The sequence below is a fragment of the Protopterus annectens genome, chromosome 8.part0, assembly GCF_019279795.1.
Source record: "Protopterus annectens isolate FY-2018-M chromosome 8.part0, PAN1.0, whole genome shotgun sequence".
In the NCBI taxonomy this organism is placed as follows: domain Eukaryota; kingdom Metazoa; phylum Chordata; order Ceratodontiformes; family Protopteridae; genus Protopterus; species Protopterus annectens.
In genome coordinates this window covers 1,887,460,256-1,887,481,129 of record NC_056741.1, presented here as the reverse complement: position 1 = coordinate 1,887,481,129, position 20,874 = coordinate 1,887,460,256, and the positions used below count along the sequence as shown (strand labels likewise).

Genomic DNA, 20,874 nt, shown 5'->3' with positions numbered 1-20,874 from the left:
TTCTGGGTGATGGCAAAATACCACTCAAGACTAGTATCTTTCCTGTCTCAAACACATGCATATTAAACTCGATCATATCCTTCTGCATGTCCCTCTAGATACAGTATATAAGTGGGTTCACCCCCACATGGACCACTATTGGGTCATAATCATATTTATCAGTCAAAGGTTTGTCTTGTGGGCAGAGGCTCAGGGACTCAACCCTTTATCTGCCCCTTTGGAATCCTTTTTGGATTTTCTAGCTGAGTTGCTTCATTCATGTTTTAACTATTCAACTATTGAAGTGCAGTAAGCAGCCATTTCTAACTTTAATGTTGGCAGATAGCGCGGCTTCTCTGCAGATCTCCAAGGCATTCATCAAAGGTACATTTCTTCTCCATCCCTCAGTACAGGATTCAGCTCCTCCCTGGGATCTGCCCTTCATTCTACAGGTCCTTGCAGGCCCTCCATCTGAACCTTCAACTACTTTTGACTTGAAGCTCTTGCCTTGGAAAACTTTGTTTTTGGAGGAAATTACTTCCACAAGAAGGGTTTCAGAGTCGCAAGTGCTTGATTCTTCACCCTCTTATTTGGTGTTCCATAAAGACAGAGTTTTTCTTTGTATGAACCCTTCCTTTTTTCAAATGTAGCTTCCAAGAATAACCTTAACAGTTTGATTTAGCTTCCTGTGCTTTTCCCCAATTTCACCCATAAATGTGAATACCATTTGCATTGATTGGATGTACAAAGGCAATTGAGATTCTACTTGGACTATACCAAAGCTATCAGAAAATCCAGTCTGTTGCTTGTCTCCTTTTCAAAATCCAGGCAGGGCTCACCTGTCTAAAGTAACTTTATCCAAGTAGCTGTCAGATTGCATTTTGCTTGCATATTCTTGGAAAGGTAACACTCTTCCACACAAGCATAAGCATCATGCAACAAGGACTGTGGCAACTTCTACAGCTTTTCTTTCTAGAGTATCAATGGATGATATTTGTGCAGCTGCTACTTGGTTGGGTTATCACACTTTTGTGTCACATTATAAGCTGGATATTCCGTCTAGATCCAGGGCTTCCTTTGGTTCCACTGTGTTGTGGGATATCCTTTCTTAGTTCCTCCCAAGGAATGTTCACAGCTGGGGACTCTGTCCCACAGACTGAAGCCAGACACAACAGATATCATCAGATATGATAGTTATTTACTTACTCTAACAATAGAGCCATGTTGCCTTTGTCTGTCTGGTTCAACCTTTCCACCCTCCTGCCCCGACCTTCTTGTTGACTTGGTGAGTCCTTCCTTCATAGGTTCATAGGTTCATAGGTTAGTACTAGGCTAACTGCCCTTGCGAGCCATTTTAAGCCTAGCCAATTATCCCCTGTGAGATTCAAACCCTGTACCTTGTGTTTGTAAGGCAAACACCCTAACCATTAGGCCACCCTCCCACCCTTCTTAGATGACCATACATTGGAGGTCTTTTGTTCCCACTTTTTGGAGTCTTGCGTTCTTCTTGGTTGTCATATTCCAGTTTTGGAAGGTACATTTCCAGAATTATATGTTTTCTCATTATGATTCCTCTCATGTGGCAAGCTTGATCTGGGGAGTTGATGGGGAGCAGGCAAAGTGCTCAAAAGACTAGAATTGGCCGGTGTCACATCCAAGTCAGATCTGAAGTCCCACAGGTTGAACCAGATGGAGATAGACAACATGGAGCTATCATTACAGTGAGTACATAAATTTTGTTTTGATGCAGTCTCAGCGGGCCATAAGGGCTTGGAGTCTACTCACTTGTGAATCTTAGAGGTATGTGTCTTAGGTGTGAGTGTGACGGGTGAAGGTAGGTGTACTATGTATATCTAATGTCTGAGGTTTTTTAGTCTTTAGCCTGGAAAGCTAGTACTTGAACAAAATTTAAATGCCAGTCCACACACTCTAGTGTGCTGATGAGTATATCCCCTAATGTGATACCGTTTCAATATTTGTTTATTTGACTATGGACTGCAGCAATGAAGCCAATTTAGTCAAGTGAGGCAGATAATATGGGCTTTTAATGCAAGAATTTATAACTTACCTCCAAGATTTGATAACATTGGAAGTAGTTACAACAGTGTGGGATTTGCCCCATGTAAAGTGCTTTTGTCCCAAGCCCATTTGATCTTCAAAGTGGGATTATATGGGGTAGTCTGTACTAGTCCGCAGTCTAATATTCCATATTCCACATTTGTCATATTTATTAATTGCAGGTTTGGGCTAGTCAGCTGTGGGAAATTGATGACATAACATGGACAATCCTTGGTAATATTGTGATATATTATTATTACAACCAAATGCTTATGTTATCTCCTGTATTCTTCTTCAAACATCCATGTAACAGTCTTTTGACTATTTCTCATTTTGTTTCTATGTGTAGATAATGTACAGTTGCAATACCTTACTCTTATCTGCCATGAGACATTGGGTTTGTCAGGTGGACCCATTTATGATCTGATAGTGACAATTACCTTCTGTAGGCTACTGATAATTACAATCATAGCTCTCAGCATACAGCTAGCATTTTACAGTGAGTCATTACACATCTTAATGTCTCCACACCTTCACAAAAGTAAGCCATTCACTCTGTTTTTTTTTTTGTTTGTTTCAAGCTTGATGCATAGTTTATAAGCTGTTTGTGGCCCACTCAGTACACTTTGTGCACTAATAAGCATTTTAACATTAAAAACTCAGGGCCCACATTCTTACCTATGTTCATAATTCTGTCTTCTTTTTCTATGTGGGATAAATGTCAGACTTTGTGGTACTAAATAATAGTTAAGATAGCTAAAACATGTTTTAAGAATGCAGAGTTGAAATTTAACTTGTAAGCATCAACAATATTAAAGATTACAACTGGCTGCTTGCAACAGCTGTACTCAAATGTCATAGAAGGGACTATCACACATGCAGTTGCATATTTGTGTGTGTTTACTCCAAATGTGTCAATGAGCTAATTTTAATGATGATTTATTAATTTGCCTCTCCTCCAGTGCCTTTATTCATTCACTCATTTTCTGATACCTACATTGTCCTGTTTAGGCTCTTGGAAGTGTTGAAGTCTACATTAACAAGGAATTAAGAAAGACTACTAACCCTGGATAGTGTGTTACTCCATTGCAGAGTGCAGCACACACTTGTGCACACACACATAACTACATGCAATTTAGGGACTCACCATTTCATTTAAGAACATATTGGAAGAAAACTGGAACACATGGCAAAAGCTGCAGACACATGAAGGGCATGCAGACTCTACACAGAATGTAGCCCAGCCAAAGACTGCACCAGAGAACACACAAATGTGAGGCTGCAGAATGGAGCTCACCCCAGATGCATGACACTGACCCATTTGATTCTGAACAGTACCCAGAAATATGCAGAAAATTACTCTTGTTAGCACTGTTAGACCATATGAGATATCCTGACTGTAGCTGTCAGCAGTTTAGCCATTCACTAATGGAAGTTTCCGGAGTGAACCAGCTCATTGGCAATTACTAGGTCAGGTTTCAGAATTTACCTTTAGGAATACTGTGCACATCCTCCTCTGAAATGTGAGTGGCTTCAGGTTTTTCAGTGTATATCATACTGTTGCTGAAGGAAATGCATGACCCATTATTTCCTACTACTGGTGGGTGCTCGACTATAAGAAGAAAGCCACTGTTATGAACTGGATGTCCCACTGCATTCTCTCCAAAAGGATGTGCAGTTTGCTCTGCAAGAAAACAAAAGCAAGATATTCTTAACACATAAAATGTATTTTACAATGTATCTCGTCATGTAGCTATTCATCTTCGTATGTTTTATATTTTATTTTTTACTGTAAAAATATTTTATAAAATAAATAAAGGGATTCTAGATGCTGAAAATGCATATGTTATGTTTTGTAAACAACAAAATACAAGAAAAATAAGCTAAAATTCTTTTTTAAGATTTTTTTTATTAATTTAACACACAATATTTAACATATATACGCAAAAGGAAGAAATTTAAAATAAGTTTATCAAATGTGATAAATTAGAAATATGTAACAATCCCTTCATCTGGTTAACAAAATTCACCTTAGAAGGAAATTCATTACAGTCTTTAGACTCTACATATATGAAATAAATTCTTAAAACATTTAAGAAATATGCTTTTAAAATGTTAGGAATACACTGAATCATCAAGATAATATTGTGCAATTAATACAATGAGAATCTTAGTGTTTCAAAAGCAACATTTCAAGGCTAAACTACACACAAAGTCTTGCTATGATTTATAGATCTTATTCTGATCACTTCTTTCTCAGTTTTACATAGTATTGCTGTTAAATTTAAACTTTTTTTGAATGTAGGAACTAAATTCAATTTTCATTTTTTGTAATAATTTTTCTAGCTACTGCCAGGAGACCTCAAAACAATTTTTGTTGTTTGGCTTTTAGAGAAAAAGGAAGTGGAACATTCATTAGTATTATTGTTCTCATTAAAGAACAATTAGCAGATAATAATTCCTTAAAACATATTTATCTCTTTCTAATATGCATTTAGTTTAATCTCCAACAGACAAACAAGTGATTTACCAAACTTGAGATTTTATAGGGAGTAAAATCATTCTATGTCTGCATTTCTATATAAAAAAACTTGCCAGTATAAACTTGAAGAAGTTTGACTAACTGATTTAAGTAACAAAATTGTATTCTTACCATCTATTTGGTTACTCAATCCATTGCTATCTAAAAAGTTCCAGAATTCTGCAGTAAGATTATTACTATTATATATAATTAACTTCCATAATATGGAAGGGCTTCCTTTGTAGGTCAATCTACCTTTGATAATAATATTCATATATTCATATAAAAGGGGAATAGTGTTATGTTCCTCTTCACTCCTATTATCCACAAATTCATTTAATTTCTTACTAATGGCTAATACTAACTGGCTAGCAGATTCATCCAACTTATATTTTTTCATAAAATATTCTATGGACTTAGCTTTTCCTTTTTCAAGGCAATCAGACCATAATACTAATCCATTCCTTTTTGGCAAATTAATTTTAACATTGTTCTTATTTTCCTTAAATCTAGAGGTGTATGCCATGCGAAAGCACAAAAATTTCCATTTTGATATTAATGGAATTTTAAAAGCATATTTCTTAAATGTTTTAAGAATTGATTTCATATATGCAGAGTCTAAAGACTGTAATGAATTTCCTTCTAAGGTGAATTTTGTTAATCGGATGAAGGGATTGTTACATATTTCTAATTTATCACATTTGATAAACTTATAAGAATTTAGCAAAATCTGCTCCTGGATGGTTTTCCATTGACTAGTATATACTGAGTCTATCCACAGTATAATAGAGTTAAACTTGCAACAAAAGAATAAGATTCTACATGTGGGAAGCTAATACCACCATGCTCCCATAATCTCATATAATTTCTATAAGCAATTCTTGGCTTTTTAGGATACCCTAAGAATGAAGTTAACATTTCTTCCATGCAATATAGATATATATATATATATATATATATATATATATATATATATATATATATATACACACACACACACACACACACACACAGAGACATATATATATATATATAGATATATATATATATATATATATATATGTAAATATATAATTTGGGGTAATATAATAATTTTAGTAAAAAGACATTAATTCCATCTTTTAATAAGAAGTAAAAAATGTTATGCACGTAAAACAACTTTCTATCTGTGTTGTCCATTTTCATTTTACCTCAACTGTTTGGTTTGGGTCCAATCCTTGGATCCCACCTGGTCGTTACTTTAGCCCTTGGGCACCAAAAAGCTCTCAAGCTCCTCCCTTACCCATAATGCACCAACCCCTAGCCCTCAGATCTTGTTTGCTGGTTTACATAAAGAAGGAAGTATTAATATCATATTCCTGACTGAAGAAACTATAGCTGGAGCACAACATGAAGGACAGTGATGTCCTTATCAGCTCTCATTCTTCCAGAAATCAGTTCTGAAAAAGGTTGGTGGTTGGTGGGTGGGAAGTTGAGGAAGAATCAAAATGGACAACACAGCTGGAACATTATGGTAAGTACATACGTTTTTTTATCTGATGCTGTCAATTTTCATATATTCCTCAACCGTTGGGACAGAGTCCTCAGCTACCTAAAACCCAAGGTGGACTCTAAGGAAGGATACTCCTGAGCACAGTTGAGCCAAAGGCTGTTCTACCCCTCGAGACCCAGTGTAGTTTGTAATGAGTGATAATGGTATGAGGATTGGGCCAGGTTGTACCTGCACATATGTCATCCATGGAAGCCCTAGATAGAAAGACTGAAGAAATTGCCACAGACCTAGTGGAACTGGGATCTTAAAGGTTTTGGTAAGGTTAGACCCAACTTGTTGTAGACAAATGATATGCAATCCATCAGCTCTCTGGCTATAGTTATCTTTGCAACTGATTTGCCCAGTTTAGAATCTGCAAAGGACCCAAATAATTGATCTGTCTTACTGACTTCTATAGTTCTGTGTAAGTAAAAATGTAATTGTCTGTGAACATCTAATAAATGCAGTATATATTCACCTCTGTTTGCAAATTAAGAAAGAAATCTGGCAGAATAATGGACTGGTTGATATTGTATTCTGAAACCACGTTAGGAAGGAAAGAAGGATTGGTACCTAATGTTATTCTATCCCTATGAAAAATCAAGTAGGGAGGCTTACAGGACAATGCTTGAAGTTCTGAAATTCTTCTAGGAGTGATATTAGCCACCAGAAAAATAGTTTTCCAGGTCAGGAATATAAGATCACATTTTGCTGCTGGTTCAAAGAGGGAATGAATTAAGGCCTGCAGTACCAAATTTAAATCTCATGGTAGAGTAGGGTCTTTATTGGGGGGGGGGGGTCTCAGCAGGAAAGTGCCTGTCAGAAGCACCTTACAAAGTTTAGATGAAGCCAGGGAGGAATTCTCAAATCCAGTATGAAGTAAGAGATTTCTGCTAATTGAACTCTGATGGTCGACGAGCTAGCTCCTTCATTAAAAATTGTTGCAAAAATTCAAGAACACTTTGTACAGGGGGTGATAAGGGGTCAATATGTTTCTGATGAGCCCAAAAAACAAACCCAAACTTTTTCTATTTACTCCTGTAAAGTTTTCTTGTGGTAGCTTTATGGGAAGAAAACATATATCACGGACAGGGGAAGAGAGCATCAGTTGTCTGGCTATTAAAGGAAGTGGAGAAATCATGCTGTTAGCTTGAGGTTTGAGATATCTAGATGAGTCATGCCTATTGGGTGAGACTAGAGGTCTGTGTCGCTTGTCTGGTCTGGATAAAAAGATGAATGGACGTGGGTTCAGTTCAAGCAGCTTTATTACACACACTTTGTAACACAGGCTTTATAACATAAACTTAAAATAAAATTATAAATGGACTGACTACTACACTCATACATGTTTACATTCTGGCTGTTCTCTCAAAATAGCACTGCTGCCTGCACGTGTTCACTATTTAAATGCACATGCCTACATCTGGAAATACTTCTTAAAGGTACATACACACACTCTATTCTACATCCACCCTCTTTGAGAAATAGCTTATACATCAAATAACAGTATTCAATGACATGCAATTACACAGAAATTATCTTCTGACATGCAGTTATACAGAACTAATTCTTTGACATGCAATCATACAAAATCAGATACATATAAAATAATCATGTCCAGGTTGCTGTGTATTTTACACTAGGTCTAGAAATACGACCTGATCGTGTAACATAAAAGTCGGAACTGGATCTAGCAATGGAACTGTCTTCAGGGAATGTTCAACTTTGGGGACAATTGGGACATCATCAGGAATGGAAATGGGTACTGAGACATGTTCTTTGGTATGAACATTGTCAAGGTTGCTCTGAGATCTAAAGTCTGTATCACAGGTACAATGCTGCAATATTGTTCCTGATATATGAAGACAATGTCTGTAGTTTCTTCTGTATTCCATACCCTCAGATTCCACTAAGTAGGATCTTGGCTCTGCATATATACCTCTCACTTGACCAATTCGATCCACACCTTTCATCATCTGCATCCTCACTGTCTCTCCTTCTTTTAACGGATGAAGAAATCAGCTCATTTTATCATAGCTGGACTTCTGAAAGGAATGCTTTTTCAAAGGTTGGGCTTTGATTGCTCTGTTGTTTTGCACCAACAAACTAGAACTGATAAACAAGGTTGTTCGGGTTTGCCTAGATAGAAGTCTCTGAGCAAGTGAGCCAAGTAGGTTTTCACAGGGTATATTTCTGAGATTAAGTAAATTCAAGAAGATATCAGTATTGTCACACTCTGACATCTCTAGTAATTGCTTTGCACTCTGTACTGCATGTTCAGCAATGCCATCTGAATGTGGGTATTCAGGACTACTAGTAACATGGATAAAGTTCTACTCTTTTGCAAATCTCTGAAACAATTGACTGATAAACTGGGTACCATTGTCAGAAATAACTTTGTGTGGACTACCATGGACTGAGAATGGCATTTCATCTTAGTAATAACAGCACTGGACATTAGGTTAGGTAGCAAACTGATCTCAAACCAGTTCAATTAAGAGTTTGTCAACACTACGTAATGCTGATTGTTCCACTCAAATATGTCAGTGGCTACTGTTGACCAAGGTAGTTCAGGAATGTGGCTTAGCTAAAGTGGCTCTTTTTGCAAATGCGGTTTAGTACTATTACATACTAAACAAGATGAAAACACTTTATCAATGTCTTTCGATAGAGAAGGCCAAAATACTAGTCCTCTCGCCCTTCTTTTAGTAGAGTCGGAACCTGGGTGGCTACAATGAAAAATCTGAATGTATTCATGCTATAAGAAAGTAGGAACAATAACTTTGTGACCTTTTAAAATGATACCATCTTCCATCAGCATCTCATCTCTGTATGGAAAATAAGGCTGCACTTCTGGTGGTACACTAGATTGCTTCGACGGCCATCCTACATTGATGAAGTGGTTGAGTTTTTGCAAAATTGGATCAGTCTTTGTATGATCTCTCTGCTCATCGAATCTCTTGGTAGAAAAATTATGCACATCCATGACATCAAAGTCAAAATTCTCTGCAGCAAGCTGTTTTATGGTATTTCTGGACGATCTGGATAAGGTATCAGCCAGATATAGAAGTTTACCTTTTATATAGACCATTTTGAAACTGTACTGTTGTAATTTGAGCATCATTCTTTGTAGTCTTGCTGGAATGGTATGCATAGGCTTCTTTAAAATAATGACTAAAGGTTAATGATCAGTTTTGATTTGGATAGCTCAGCCATAAATATAATCATGGAACTTCGAGCATGCGAACACAATTGCCAAAATTCCCACACTGTAAAAGTAACCAACTCCAAATCCAGTTCCAGACAAGTGACAAGTGGATTACTTCAGCGTTCAGTCCTGGGACCGCTCTTGTTTGGCATCTACTTCTCTGAAATACAGGCCAACACTAAGGGACTCTGGCTAACAAAGTTCGCAGATGACTGCAAACTGGGAGTCATTACTGAATCCCCAAATGATGTGGACATTCTACAAAAGGGGCTGAAAGAAAAGTACAGTTTTGTACCTACCATAAATGTAGATGTTCGAAGATCCACATTGCTGCAGTCCTTACACTTGGGTAGTCCGCTGTCCTCGGTCGGCCCGAATATCAAAGTATAAGGCTGACGTCGGTCAAGGCGCATTTGACTGACATCAGGACGTCAGGGTACAAATGCGCATGACCGACGTCATATCCTCAGTCTTTTCTTGCCCCAGATGTCAGAAGACCCTAAAAATAAAGGTCAAAACCAAAAGACAGCAAACAACCAACCCACCACCCTTGCACTAACTATATGTACAATATATACAAAATACACAATATGTACAACCCAACCCACACAACCACCTCTAACTACAGAGGGGAAGGAGGGAGGTTAAATTGGACTGCAGCAATGTGGATCTTCGAACATCTACATTTATGGTAGGTACAAAACTGTACTATGTTCTTCATCTCACATTGCTGCAGTCCTTACACTTGGGTAGAATCCCAAAGCAGAGGTAAGGGAGGATGGCTAACTACAAGGAAGCAGGAGCTGCCAAGATGCCCTGCAAAACAGCAGTGGCAAAACCAGCCCTGGATTTAGAGTAAAGTGGCAGGTGATAATGCCTAGAGAAAGTATGCACTGAACTCCAAGTAGCTGCCTCCAAAATATCCTTGGTAGCCACTCCCCTCAAAAAAGCTGTTGAAGTGGCAGTAGCCCTAGTGGAATGAGGCCTAATCCCAGCTGGAATCTCCTTGCCATGATGGGAATAACAGAAAGCAATGCAAAACCCAATCCACTTAGAAATAGTTTGTTTTGACACAGGCTTGCCCTGAGAACTCAAAGCAAAAGAAACAAACAACTGCTGAGACTGCCTGAACCCTTTAGTTCTGTCCAAATAATATCGCAACTGCCTGTGTACATCTAAATTGTGCAAAATCTTTTCCCCTTTATTTTGGGGATTTGCATAAAAAGTAGGCAAATGAATAGTTTGGTTTAAAGCCACACTAGAAACCACCTTAGGCATAAAGGAAGGATTAGTACGTAATGATACCCTATCCTTATGGAAAATCAAGAAAGGCTCAACCGCCATAAGGGCCTGCAATTCAGAAACCCTTCTTGCAGAGGTAATTGCCAACAAAAAAGCAGTCTTCCATGACAAATATTTCAACTCAGAAGTAGCTGCAGGCTCAAAAGGTTGTAGAGTGAGCTTCTCCAACACAAAATTGAGATCCCAAGCAGGAGTAGGAGCTCTTCGTGGGGGTCTTATATTCTTTGCCCCTCTAAGAAATTGCTTGAACAAAGGATGAGAAAACAATGGTGGGTCACAATCATAGTGAGCCGAAATTGCTGCAGCATGAACCTTAATAGAAGAGAAAGACAAACCTTTGTCCAGTAACTCAGTAAGATATTGAAGAGCCACACTCAAATTAGGCTCAGAAACATCAAAATCTTTGCTGCACTCCAAAATAAAATCTCTTCCATTTATCTGCGTACACTTTCCTTGTACTAGGCCTTCTAGCTTCCAAAATCACATTCAAAACTTGTTGTGGAAGTTGAGACCCTCTATGGTTCAAAACAGAATATGCCAGGCTGTTAGGTGAAGAGAGTGAAGTTTGACATTGAGCAAATGGCTGTCCTCCTGTGACAACAGGTGTGGAATCAAGGCAAAGGCCATGGAGGCTTCCGTACCAGACTTCTCAGTAATGGGTACCAGTGCTGTCGAGGCCAATCTGGAGCTATTAAAATCATCCTTGGCTTGTCCTGTCTGACCTTTAGAAGTACCTTTGGGAGGAGAGGCAGAGGTGGAAAGGCATACACATGAAGATTGCTCCAATTGAAAGAAAGAGCATCCACTTTCCAAGCTGTGGGATGAAACCTTTTTGTGCAAAACTTTGGCAGCTGATGGTTTAGTGGAGAAGCGAACAGATCTATGTCTGGAGTTCCCCATGACACTGTCTATTTCTGAAACACATGAGGATCCAATTTCCACTCGTGGGGATCCATAATTCGTCTGCTCAACACATCTGCTAAGGAGTTCTGTGCTCCTGGCAGAAACCTTGCCTGAAGATTGAGTTGTAAACTGAGAGCAGTCTCCCACAAAATCATTGCTTGCCTGCATAGAGGATAAGAATGCGTTCCCCCTTGCTTGTTGATGTACCACATGACAGTTGTGTTGTCTGTTAGAATCAACACCTGCCCTGGAAGAAGTAAATCCTTGAAAGCTATTAATGCAAACTGGACTGCTAACATCTCCTTTAGATTGATATGTAGATGTTGTAGTCTGGCAGGCCACTTGTCTTGTATCCACTTTCCATTTAGATGAGCTCCCCAAGCTTTGTCTGAGGCATCTGTCGTTAAAATCTGACTCGCCTCTGGCCGGGTCACAGAGAGTCCCTTGTTTAGGTGACATTCCTGAGCCCACCACAAAAATTCCTTTTGAATGCAAGGTATTATTTGAATGACAGTGTCTAGATCCTGGCAGTGCTGTGTCCATACATTTTGAGATACCATTGTAGTTTCCTCATATGCAGTTTGGCATTGGGAAGCACCAGAATACAAGATGCCATGAACCCTAAGGCTTGAAGGACTGTCCTTGCAGTCAGCCCGGACTGATGAGATAGCTGATGGAAGTAAAGGGATAGACTCTTTTGTTTGTCCGGGGTTAAAATGGCCATCTGGGATGCTGTATTCAGTCTCACACCCAGAAAGCACATGTCTTGAGAGGGTACTAGACTGGACTTTATTTCGTTCACAGAATACCCTAGGCATCTTAGCACTGCTATCACATATTCCAAATGACGAAGAAGCTCTTCCCTTCCTTGAGCCAGAATCAGGCAGTCGTCCAAATAAGGATAGATCTGTATTCCTTTCAGCCTGAAGAAGGCTATCACTGGAGCCAGAACTTTTGTGAACACTCTGGGCGCAGTAGATAAGCCAAAGGGCAATGCAGAGAACTGATAGTGAAAAGTCCCAAGGTAAGCCTCCTTGAGATCCAAAGTTACCATCCAATGATCTTTGCCCAGCAGAGGCAAAAGCTGTTGTAACGTCAACATTTTGAACTTGGGAATGTCCAGATAAGTGTTGAGGATAGATAGATCCAAAATTGGTCTCCACGTGTTCCCCTTCTTTGGTACTAGGAACAGGCGAGAATAAAATCCTAGGCCCACTTCTGGCATAGGGACTGGCTGTATGGCCCCTAGTTGAAGTAACAGAGAAATTTGCTTGTGAGCCTCTATTCTTTGTTGAGGAGGAACGTCTGGCATGCCTCTGAAAGGAGGTAAGGTATGGAAATAAAACCTGTAACCTTGGCGTATGATATCCAATACCCATTTGTCTTGGGTAATTAAACTCCAATTTTCTTTGAAAAGTGCCAACCTTCCTCCCAAAGGTGCTGCCAGACGAGAAGGCTCTGGCAGCTGAAAAGGTAGGTCATTGGGTCTGTTTACGAAAGGACTGACCCCTGCCCTCACCTGAAGATTGTGCAGGAGAACTCCCTGTTCTAGGCCTGAAAGAGCCCTGAGCTCTGCCCCTACCATGTCTAGATCTACCCCTAGACTGGGAATCATAAGAAGGATACGTCCACCCTTTAGCAGGACAATTTCTGCTAAACTTTGGAGGCTGAACCTGCAAAAAATCTTTAACAGTCTGCATAGACTTAGCTTTGTCTTCCATTTTCTTTAAAACTGCCTCAACAGGAGGACCAAACAACACATCAGATTGTAAAGGAGCATCTAAAATCCTTGTTTTAACATGTTCAGACAAATTTTGATCCCTTAGCCAGGCGTGCCTGCGAAGAACTGACCCAGTGGCAGCCACCCTAGACGAGGCCTGTACAGCATCAAAACCACATTGCAAAGAATGCTTACCCACCTGTTCAGAAACATGTACTAAATCTTGCAACTCTTTACAATCAATACCTACTGCCAGAGCATCAACCTTAGACTTTAATTGTGAAATGAGATAGTTTTGGTATTTCAACATGTGAAACTGGCAATTCAAAGCCCTCATAGCAAGAGTGGAAGAAGTATAAACTTTCTTTCCCCATCTATCCAAGGCCCTAGCCTCTTTGTCTGCAGGAACTGGATTCTTAACAACAGAAGCCTTGACACCTTTAGGCCCCTGGCTAACAGTTTCTGGATCTGCCCTAGGACTCTTAAAAAGATACTTATGAGCTTCAGGCACCCTGCAATACCTATCCGGCTTAACAGGAGCAGGAGGCAAAGAATCAGGATTAAGAGAAGCCTCTGTAAAAACATCTTCCACTACATCCAAAACAGGAGGTATAGCCAAAGGCCTATGCTGGGGTAAAAACAAAAATTACCTAAGCCTTTTCCTGGAATCAGAGAAGTCCTGACCTTCCCACTTAAAATGCTCCCTCATGGAATGAAGAGTTTCTGAAAAAGAAAAATCCTCAGGAGGAGAAGCAGAAGGAGTAGAATCATCCACATCAGAATCAGAATAAGGAGAGTACTCCTGCAAGTCTTCAGCCGAAGACCCTGACACATCTGAAGCCTGCTCAAAACCCCCCAGCTCAGGCTCCACCCTAGGCCTCTTATCAGGAGGGGGCATAGAACCCCTAATCAAAGTAATCAAATCTTCTGCCATTTTAAGCATATGCTTCTTGGGCACAGTACCTGAAGAGCTAGGGGTAACACCAACTGAAGCTAAACCTGGCCTGCCCCTGGGAGAAGCCTTAGAAACAGAAGGAGAGGGCCTAGCCACCCTAGGAAGGGAGGGGAGTATAGTAACCTGAGAAGCCACCTCAGCTTGACTTGCCTCCTGAGAGGCCACATCTTGCAATACTAAAGTCTCACCCTGGGAACACAAAGAAACCTCCGGTGGAGCCACCGGCTCCACCGACACCTCTAAAGAACCGCGTCCGTACAGACGGTTCTTCCAGCCTAGGCTTAACTGCTTTGTCCTTGCGCTTCTTCGAAGAAGCGGGCGTCGGAGCATCCGACGGCATTTTATAATTGCACCGCTTCCCAAAGACTAACCTTGCACAATCCAACCTCCTCTTTATAGTGCGCTTATTAAATCTAGCACAAGAGCGACAGCCAACAACGTCGTGCTCAGGCCCTAAGCAAGGAATACACAAAGTATGATAATCTCTATGCGGTATCTGTTTCCCACAAGAAATGCAATTATTGACTTTTTCTGACATCCGTAAATCACTGAGGCAAGAAAAAACTAAAATATTCCCCAACGGGGTACTTAGCCAACTTTGAACTCGGTCTGAAACTTCGAAATCGAAAAATCTCAGAATGCCAACCGGCACTTGCAATGCTGCTTCTGCATCGGACCATGCGGCAAAAAAGACTGAGGATATGACGTTGGTCATGCGCATTTGTACCCTGACGTCCTGATGTCAGTCAAATGCGCCTTGACCGACGTCAGCCTTATACTTTGATATTCGGGCCGACCGAGGACAGCGGACTACCCAAGTGTAAGGACTGCAGCAATGTGAGATGAAGAACATCAGATGCTTGGTGCCAGACCCATGGGCTCAAGCTCAATATCAAAAAATGTATAGTTATCCCCTTTGGGAAAAAACATGTACCCATGAATTACCACATAGGTGACAGTACACTAAACACTGAAAGTGTGATAAGAGACTTAGGGACACAGGTGAACAGTGGTCTCACCTTCGATAACCACATCACCACAACAGTCAGGAAGTCCCTCTATGTGGCACACCTCATCACTAAGGGCTTTTCATCCAGAAAAAAGGAGGTCATTGTCCCACTGTACTCATCCCTCATTAGATCCATTACAGAATACAACACCTCATTTTATATGTACCTCTCAAGACATCTGCAACAACTGGAAAGGCCGCAGAAATACCTCACTAAAAGAATCACAGGCCTCAAGCAGATGCCCTATGCTGACCGCCTTAAAAAACTCCAGATATACTCTGTTGCATATCGTCTACTCAGAGGCGATCTCTGCTTAACATACAAGGCCATGTCAAACACAGAGCTGTTGGACATGCAACACTTAAAGAAAGCCCAATCCCTCAGAGACATACACTCTAGGGATCTAAACCTTGTCATCACAATGAACAAAACATGCTGGAGGGATAGGTTCCTGACTCAGAGACTCCCCAGACTCTGGAATACACTGCCCATACATGTCAAGCAGAGTGCCTCTTTGGACCTCTTCAAAAGGAACCTTGATGATTGGATGGGAGATAGGAAATTCACCCCGGGGATCACATCAGTCACCCTGCTTGACAGGGGTCCAGAGAAGTAAATACTGTGGGAAGAAATAGCCAGGGAATTGTTATGGCTAGGCTTGTATAGGCCCTAGGGCAGATAGCCTAGTACCAACCTATGAACTTATGAATTTGAGCATACTGCATGTCAATTTGGGTATGAGTTCTAGACGCATAGGCAATGGGTCTGTCTTCTTAAAGAATAACTGTGCCAAGACAGAACTCTGCAGCATCACAGGAAAGAATTACTGGTTTGTGAACATCATAGTACCTTAATGTAGAAGGGTTAGCAATTTTCTCATTGAGGTTATCAAATGATCACTGGTGTTGTTCCAACCATGACCAGGCAAATTTTTGAGTGTCAGCTCTCTTAAAGGTGCTCACTAAAGTCAGAGATGAACTTGCCCAAATAAGTAACCATACCAAGAAAACGCTGTAAGGCTTGGACATTGTCTGAATCTGGCATCTCAGGAATTGCTGCTTGCTTAGAAGGGTCTGGTTGTAAGCCTGTAATAGTAAACAAATGACCTACATAAAAAAATGTATGTGTTTTTTAGTATATTTGTATATTTATATTCATTTTATATTTATTCTGTTTATCAATATTTTTTATATATAAATATTGGCAATATTTTATTCAACAATTTATAGATATATATATACTTCATTTTTTGAAAGATTTTTACAGGCAATGCTTCCACTCTTATATTATCATTGCCATCAGAGTGTTCCATGAAATCTGTTATAATGTGTGAAAATAATGATTTTTAGAAGAATCCTTTTTGTGTTTTTTCGTCACTCCCACTTCTCTAAAAATAGCTGGAATGTAAATGATATGGCATCTAACTGTTATATTGATCCATGGGTTTCTCATTTTTTATTTTTATCTTGACACTTGTTATATGAATTACATATTATTCTTGGCCGTTTTTAGCTGTTGATGTTAATATAGTTCGAGCTGAACATGGTCCGATGCACGAACATTATCTTGTCCGGACATATTAAACTATTGCTGTCTTTAGATTTTGAGTTATGAGCTTAACAAACGCTACAGGTATCTTGTGCTTAAAGTCTGACTCAAGATGCGTATTAAACATCTTTACATATACGTTTTTGAATTTAGGCATTTTATAGCACAGCTACGTAACACGCATTTTTCAAGAATGTTATGAACGTCATGATTTTTACTTAGTTTATAAAGTGATTGATTTTTAAAGCAGGTATTATTGCAACTAGAGACAGTTCTTTGATTTACACCAAATAATTGTGCTTGGTTTATATATGCATACTGCTATATTGTTTCATTGATATGCGATGGTCTATTGCTAACATGCTATGTTTATTTTATTAATATGTGGTGCTAGATAAATAAGTATAGGCATCTTATCTTAAAAGATGTTTTATACTGCTTGATTTGTTATATGTTTTTAAAAATTTATATCCATATATACTAGTTGCAAGTTTACTAACCATTTTATGCATTCTAGTTTATGTATATAGAGCATGCTCATTTGGATTTATGTCGAAGAGTCTTTCATTAAGAACATCGTCATTCTATGATTTAATTTTGAATAAACTCGGACATCATGGTTATATTTTCTTGAACTTGGGAGACATTTTTTTGTTTCTTGTCTCCTTGGTTTCTTGAATTGTTCTTTCAACACTCTCTACAGCTCACCAGCTGTTGATCTGTGTTTCAATTACATAGATTTGGATTACTCATGTTTTAAAGCGGCAAGCTTTATATTTTAAACCATTGATTAGTTGATACTGAGACTTGGACATTATTTTGCATACACTAAATGCATATTTGAGTTTAATGTTGAGCCAACTTTGACATGCTTCATCTGTTTTATTATTAACATCGAAGCGGATGTCCAGTTGGTTGGCGTTATAGAACTTAAACTATTATACCAGTTGAGATTTATTCAACCTTTTAGAAAGCTGGGTACATTCTTATGCCAGTACATTTTTATACCGGGACTTTGACTTTCAATATTTACATGTGTTTCCAGTATTTCTTGTATAGATCTAACTTGATGCAATATTATAAATATTCGAAGCATTATTAAATTTAACATGTGTTTTTTGTCCTCATGGATTTGTGCTTTTTATTAACAGATCAGTTGTTCTATTCAAAACCCCTATCGCCACTTTAAGAATAGCTGTGGCTAATTACATCATTAATTAATGATTGTTTTGTGTTTTGGCTTGCGTGCCAAAAGTTTTATATAAAAGAAGGCTAACTTTTATTGATATTTACACCTGAAGAAGCATAGTTTATCTACGTGAAAGCGCTTGTGTGTTTTTATGGCTCAATAAAAGATTTTATATTTACTCGACTTCTCCATGTGGTGACTCCTGTTGGGATCTGATATCATCAGTTTTTCTACGTTTTTCCACGAGGAGTCTTTACTTTTTTGCTGCAGTTCGTTAGTTTTTTAGTTCGTTCATTGTGCTGCTTGCAACTTTGACTCATGGAACATATTGACATCGAACTTGATTTTCATCCAGAGACGAGGACATCCATTTCATCGGCTTGGGACTCTCTCAAGCACTGCACTGAGAATCCTTTATTGACTCTGGAATTGACTAATCAGGCTATTGTTTCTCCACAAACTCCTAACGGTGAGAATATTATTGAATTTAACAAACTGTGTAGACTGTTTCAGGATGATTTATATCAACTACAGAGGTATGCGTGGCAGAGACTACACCTAGAGGCATGTATTCATTTTAAAATTATTCCTAGAGGCATGCGCATCTTTTGTATGCCATCCTATGGGGATACTCATCCCTTACTTTTGAGAAAATGGCAAGACTTGAATATATAGCTTGGGTTCAGTTATATTAATTTGCTGCTTGAATATTTTGGTCCACTTGAAGCTGACCTAAGGAAGAAAATAGACGTACAACATAAAGTTATCTTGGAAAGTTTCACAACTGAATATTTTGTTAAAAGACTTGACAGCATTTGGACTCAGGTTCACTCTTTCAGTGAATGCTTGAAACTTGTGAAACAGAGAAAAATTATAAGGGATGACAATGATTTTGCTACAGGTCAAGTTTTCCTTTGGCCAAGAACTGGGAACTCTCATACACATGATGTATCTAAAACTAACAATCTTATCAATACTTCTCACTCAGAACTTCCTATTAATGTGACTCTCAATACTGTTTCTCATGATGTTCCTTCGTCTATGCCTACAACCAGTATCTTGATGAACAATGTATTGGTATCCAGTAATCACTCTTCTCATCCTTTGAATGACCAGAAAGATGTGAACCTTTCTAGTGACACACCCCCTCCTAACCAGCAAGTGGCTTCAGCTTTTCTTTTAGCAGGCGCTAAACCTAAGGACTCAGCCCCTGCTACTAACTGTTTTTACCCTTTCCTGTAAAGCAACAACTAGGATGGAGAGGCCAATCTCACAGCAGAGGGCCGAGAAAAAGAAAAGGATCCGGAGAAAGGTACACCACAACAAGGAAACAGAGAAATTGAACTCCCTAGTATATAATACTTCTGAGTATGTGTTATCTGAATCAGACCTCTCCCTTTTGGAGAAAGGTCTTAATTTTATACCTTCTCAGACAAGTTTCCTCAATGATGTCCTTGTGGATTTAAGACTGTTTTGTCATAATATTTCTCTTAAAATTCTGTTTAAGAATAACAGCGTGTTAAACACAAATGATTTAAATAATTTTTTTAGAGTTAAGAGCAGTTTTATACCATGCATGCCACACAATGTTGAAAGTTTTTTAAAAATGTGTGAGACCGATTTTTATGAATGGTTTGCTCTCCACAAGAAAAGATGCTGTTTTTTTAACATGACTAAAGCAGAACAGGATTCCCTGCATGCTTTAATGAATAACACAGACATCATCATTAAGCCAGCTGATAAAGGGGGAGCTGTAGTCATTATGAATTTTTCAGATTATGATATCACTATGAATAATCTTTTATCTGATGATACTGTATATGAAAAGATTACTCCAACAGTCCATAAGAAGATTATTAAAACAGTACACTCAGATCTCTATGACCTCCTGATGGGGGGTCAGATTAGTTGTGAGCTCTATGAATACTTCCTCATAGAATTCCCCACAACTCCCATAATCAAAGGTCTACCCAAGATTCACAAAGGCATTACACCTATACCGATGAGACCTATAGTCTCTAGTGAAAACTGGGTAACTTACACTATTTCTTCCTTTGTAGAGAGCCTTCTTAGACCTTTGGTAGATAGCATCCCCAACATCCTTAGAGACTCTTACCAACTTATAGACTCTTTGAAAGATCTAGAGTTTGAAAAAAAGGAGACACCAATGTTACTAGTCACTATGGATGTTAAAAACCTCTTTACTTGTATTCTGAATGATTTGGGGCTTCAAGCTATTAATGAGGTATTAGTCAGTTTATCTGACTATAGTAACAACAGACAAATCTTAATTAATTGTCTTTTAGAACTGATACTTAACAATAATGTTTTCTTATACCTGAAACAACTCTATTTGCAGAGATGGGGGGTTGCCATGGGCACCCCCTGCGCAAATAGTTATGCCAATCTTGTGGTTTACAACTGGGAACAGGAACATTTATTTAAACATGCAGATTTCAAGAGAATCAAGGTTTATAAGAGGTTTGTGGACGACGTCTTCTTTGTTTGAGAAGGTACTGAGACTGAATGTACAAAGTTCATTAGTGAACTAGAAACTACATCTTCCTTTTTGAGATTTACAGTGGAAACATCTTACAATCTGGTACATTTCTTGGATTTGCAGTTAGAGTTTAAAGGCAATAAGATCGTCACATCGTTACACAGGAAACCTACTTGGAGAAACACATTGCTTCGCTTTGAAAGCATGCATCCCAGATTTACCTTTAAAGGAATAATATCTAGTCAAATGCACAGAATATTTAAGATATGCAGATACAGCAATACTTTGGAAACAGAACTCAATACACTTGAAACTTTATTTAGAGAAAGGGGCTATCCCACTAAGTTGATTACAGAATGTAAATATGAAGTTTCTAATAAGTTACTTGATAATTATGGCACAGATGTTGCTGAATATAGGACTGATTTCAAGCAATACTTTAAGACCAAT

General features: G+C 38.8%; 1 protein-coding gene across 1 annotated transcript in view; it reads right to left on the bottom strand.

Annotated features, from left to right (window-relative positions):
* The window catches only part of KCTD19 (potassium channel tetramerization domain containing 19), a 955,229-nt gene that overhangs the window by 70,544 nt on the left and 863,811 nt on the right, over positions 1 to 20,874 (bottom strand). The window contains 1 exon segment of the mRNA XM_044079536.1: positions 3,561 to 3,721. Coding sequence (XP_043935471.1) covers positions 3,561 to 3,721 — 161 coding nt within the window.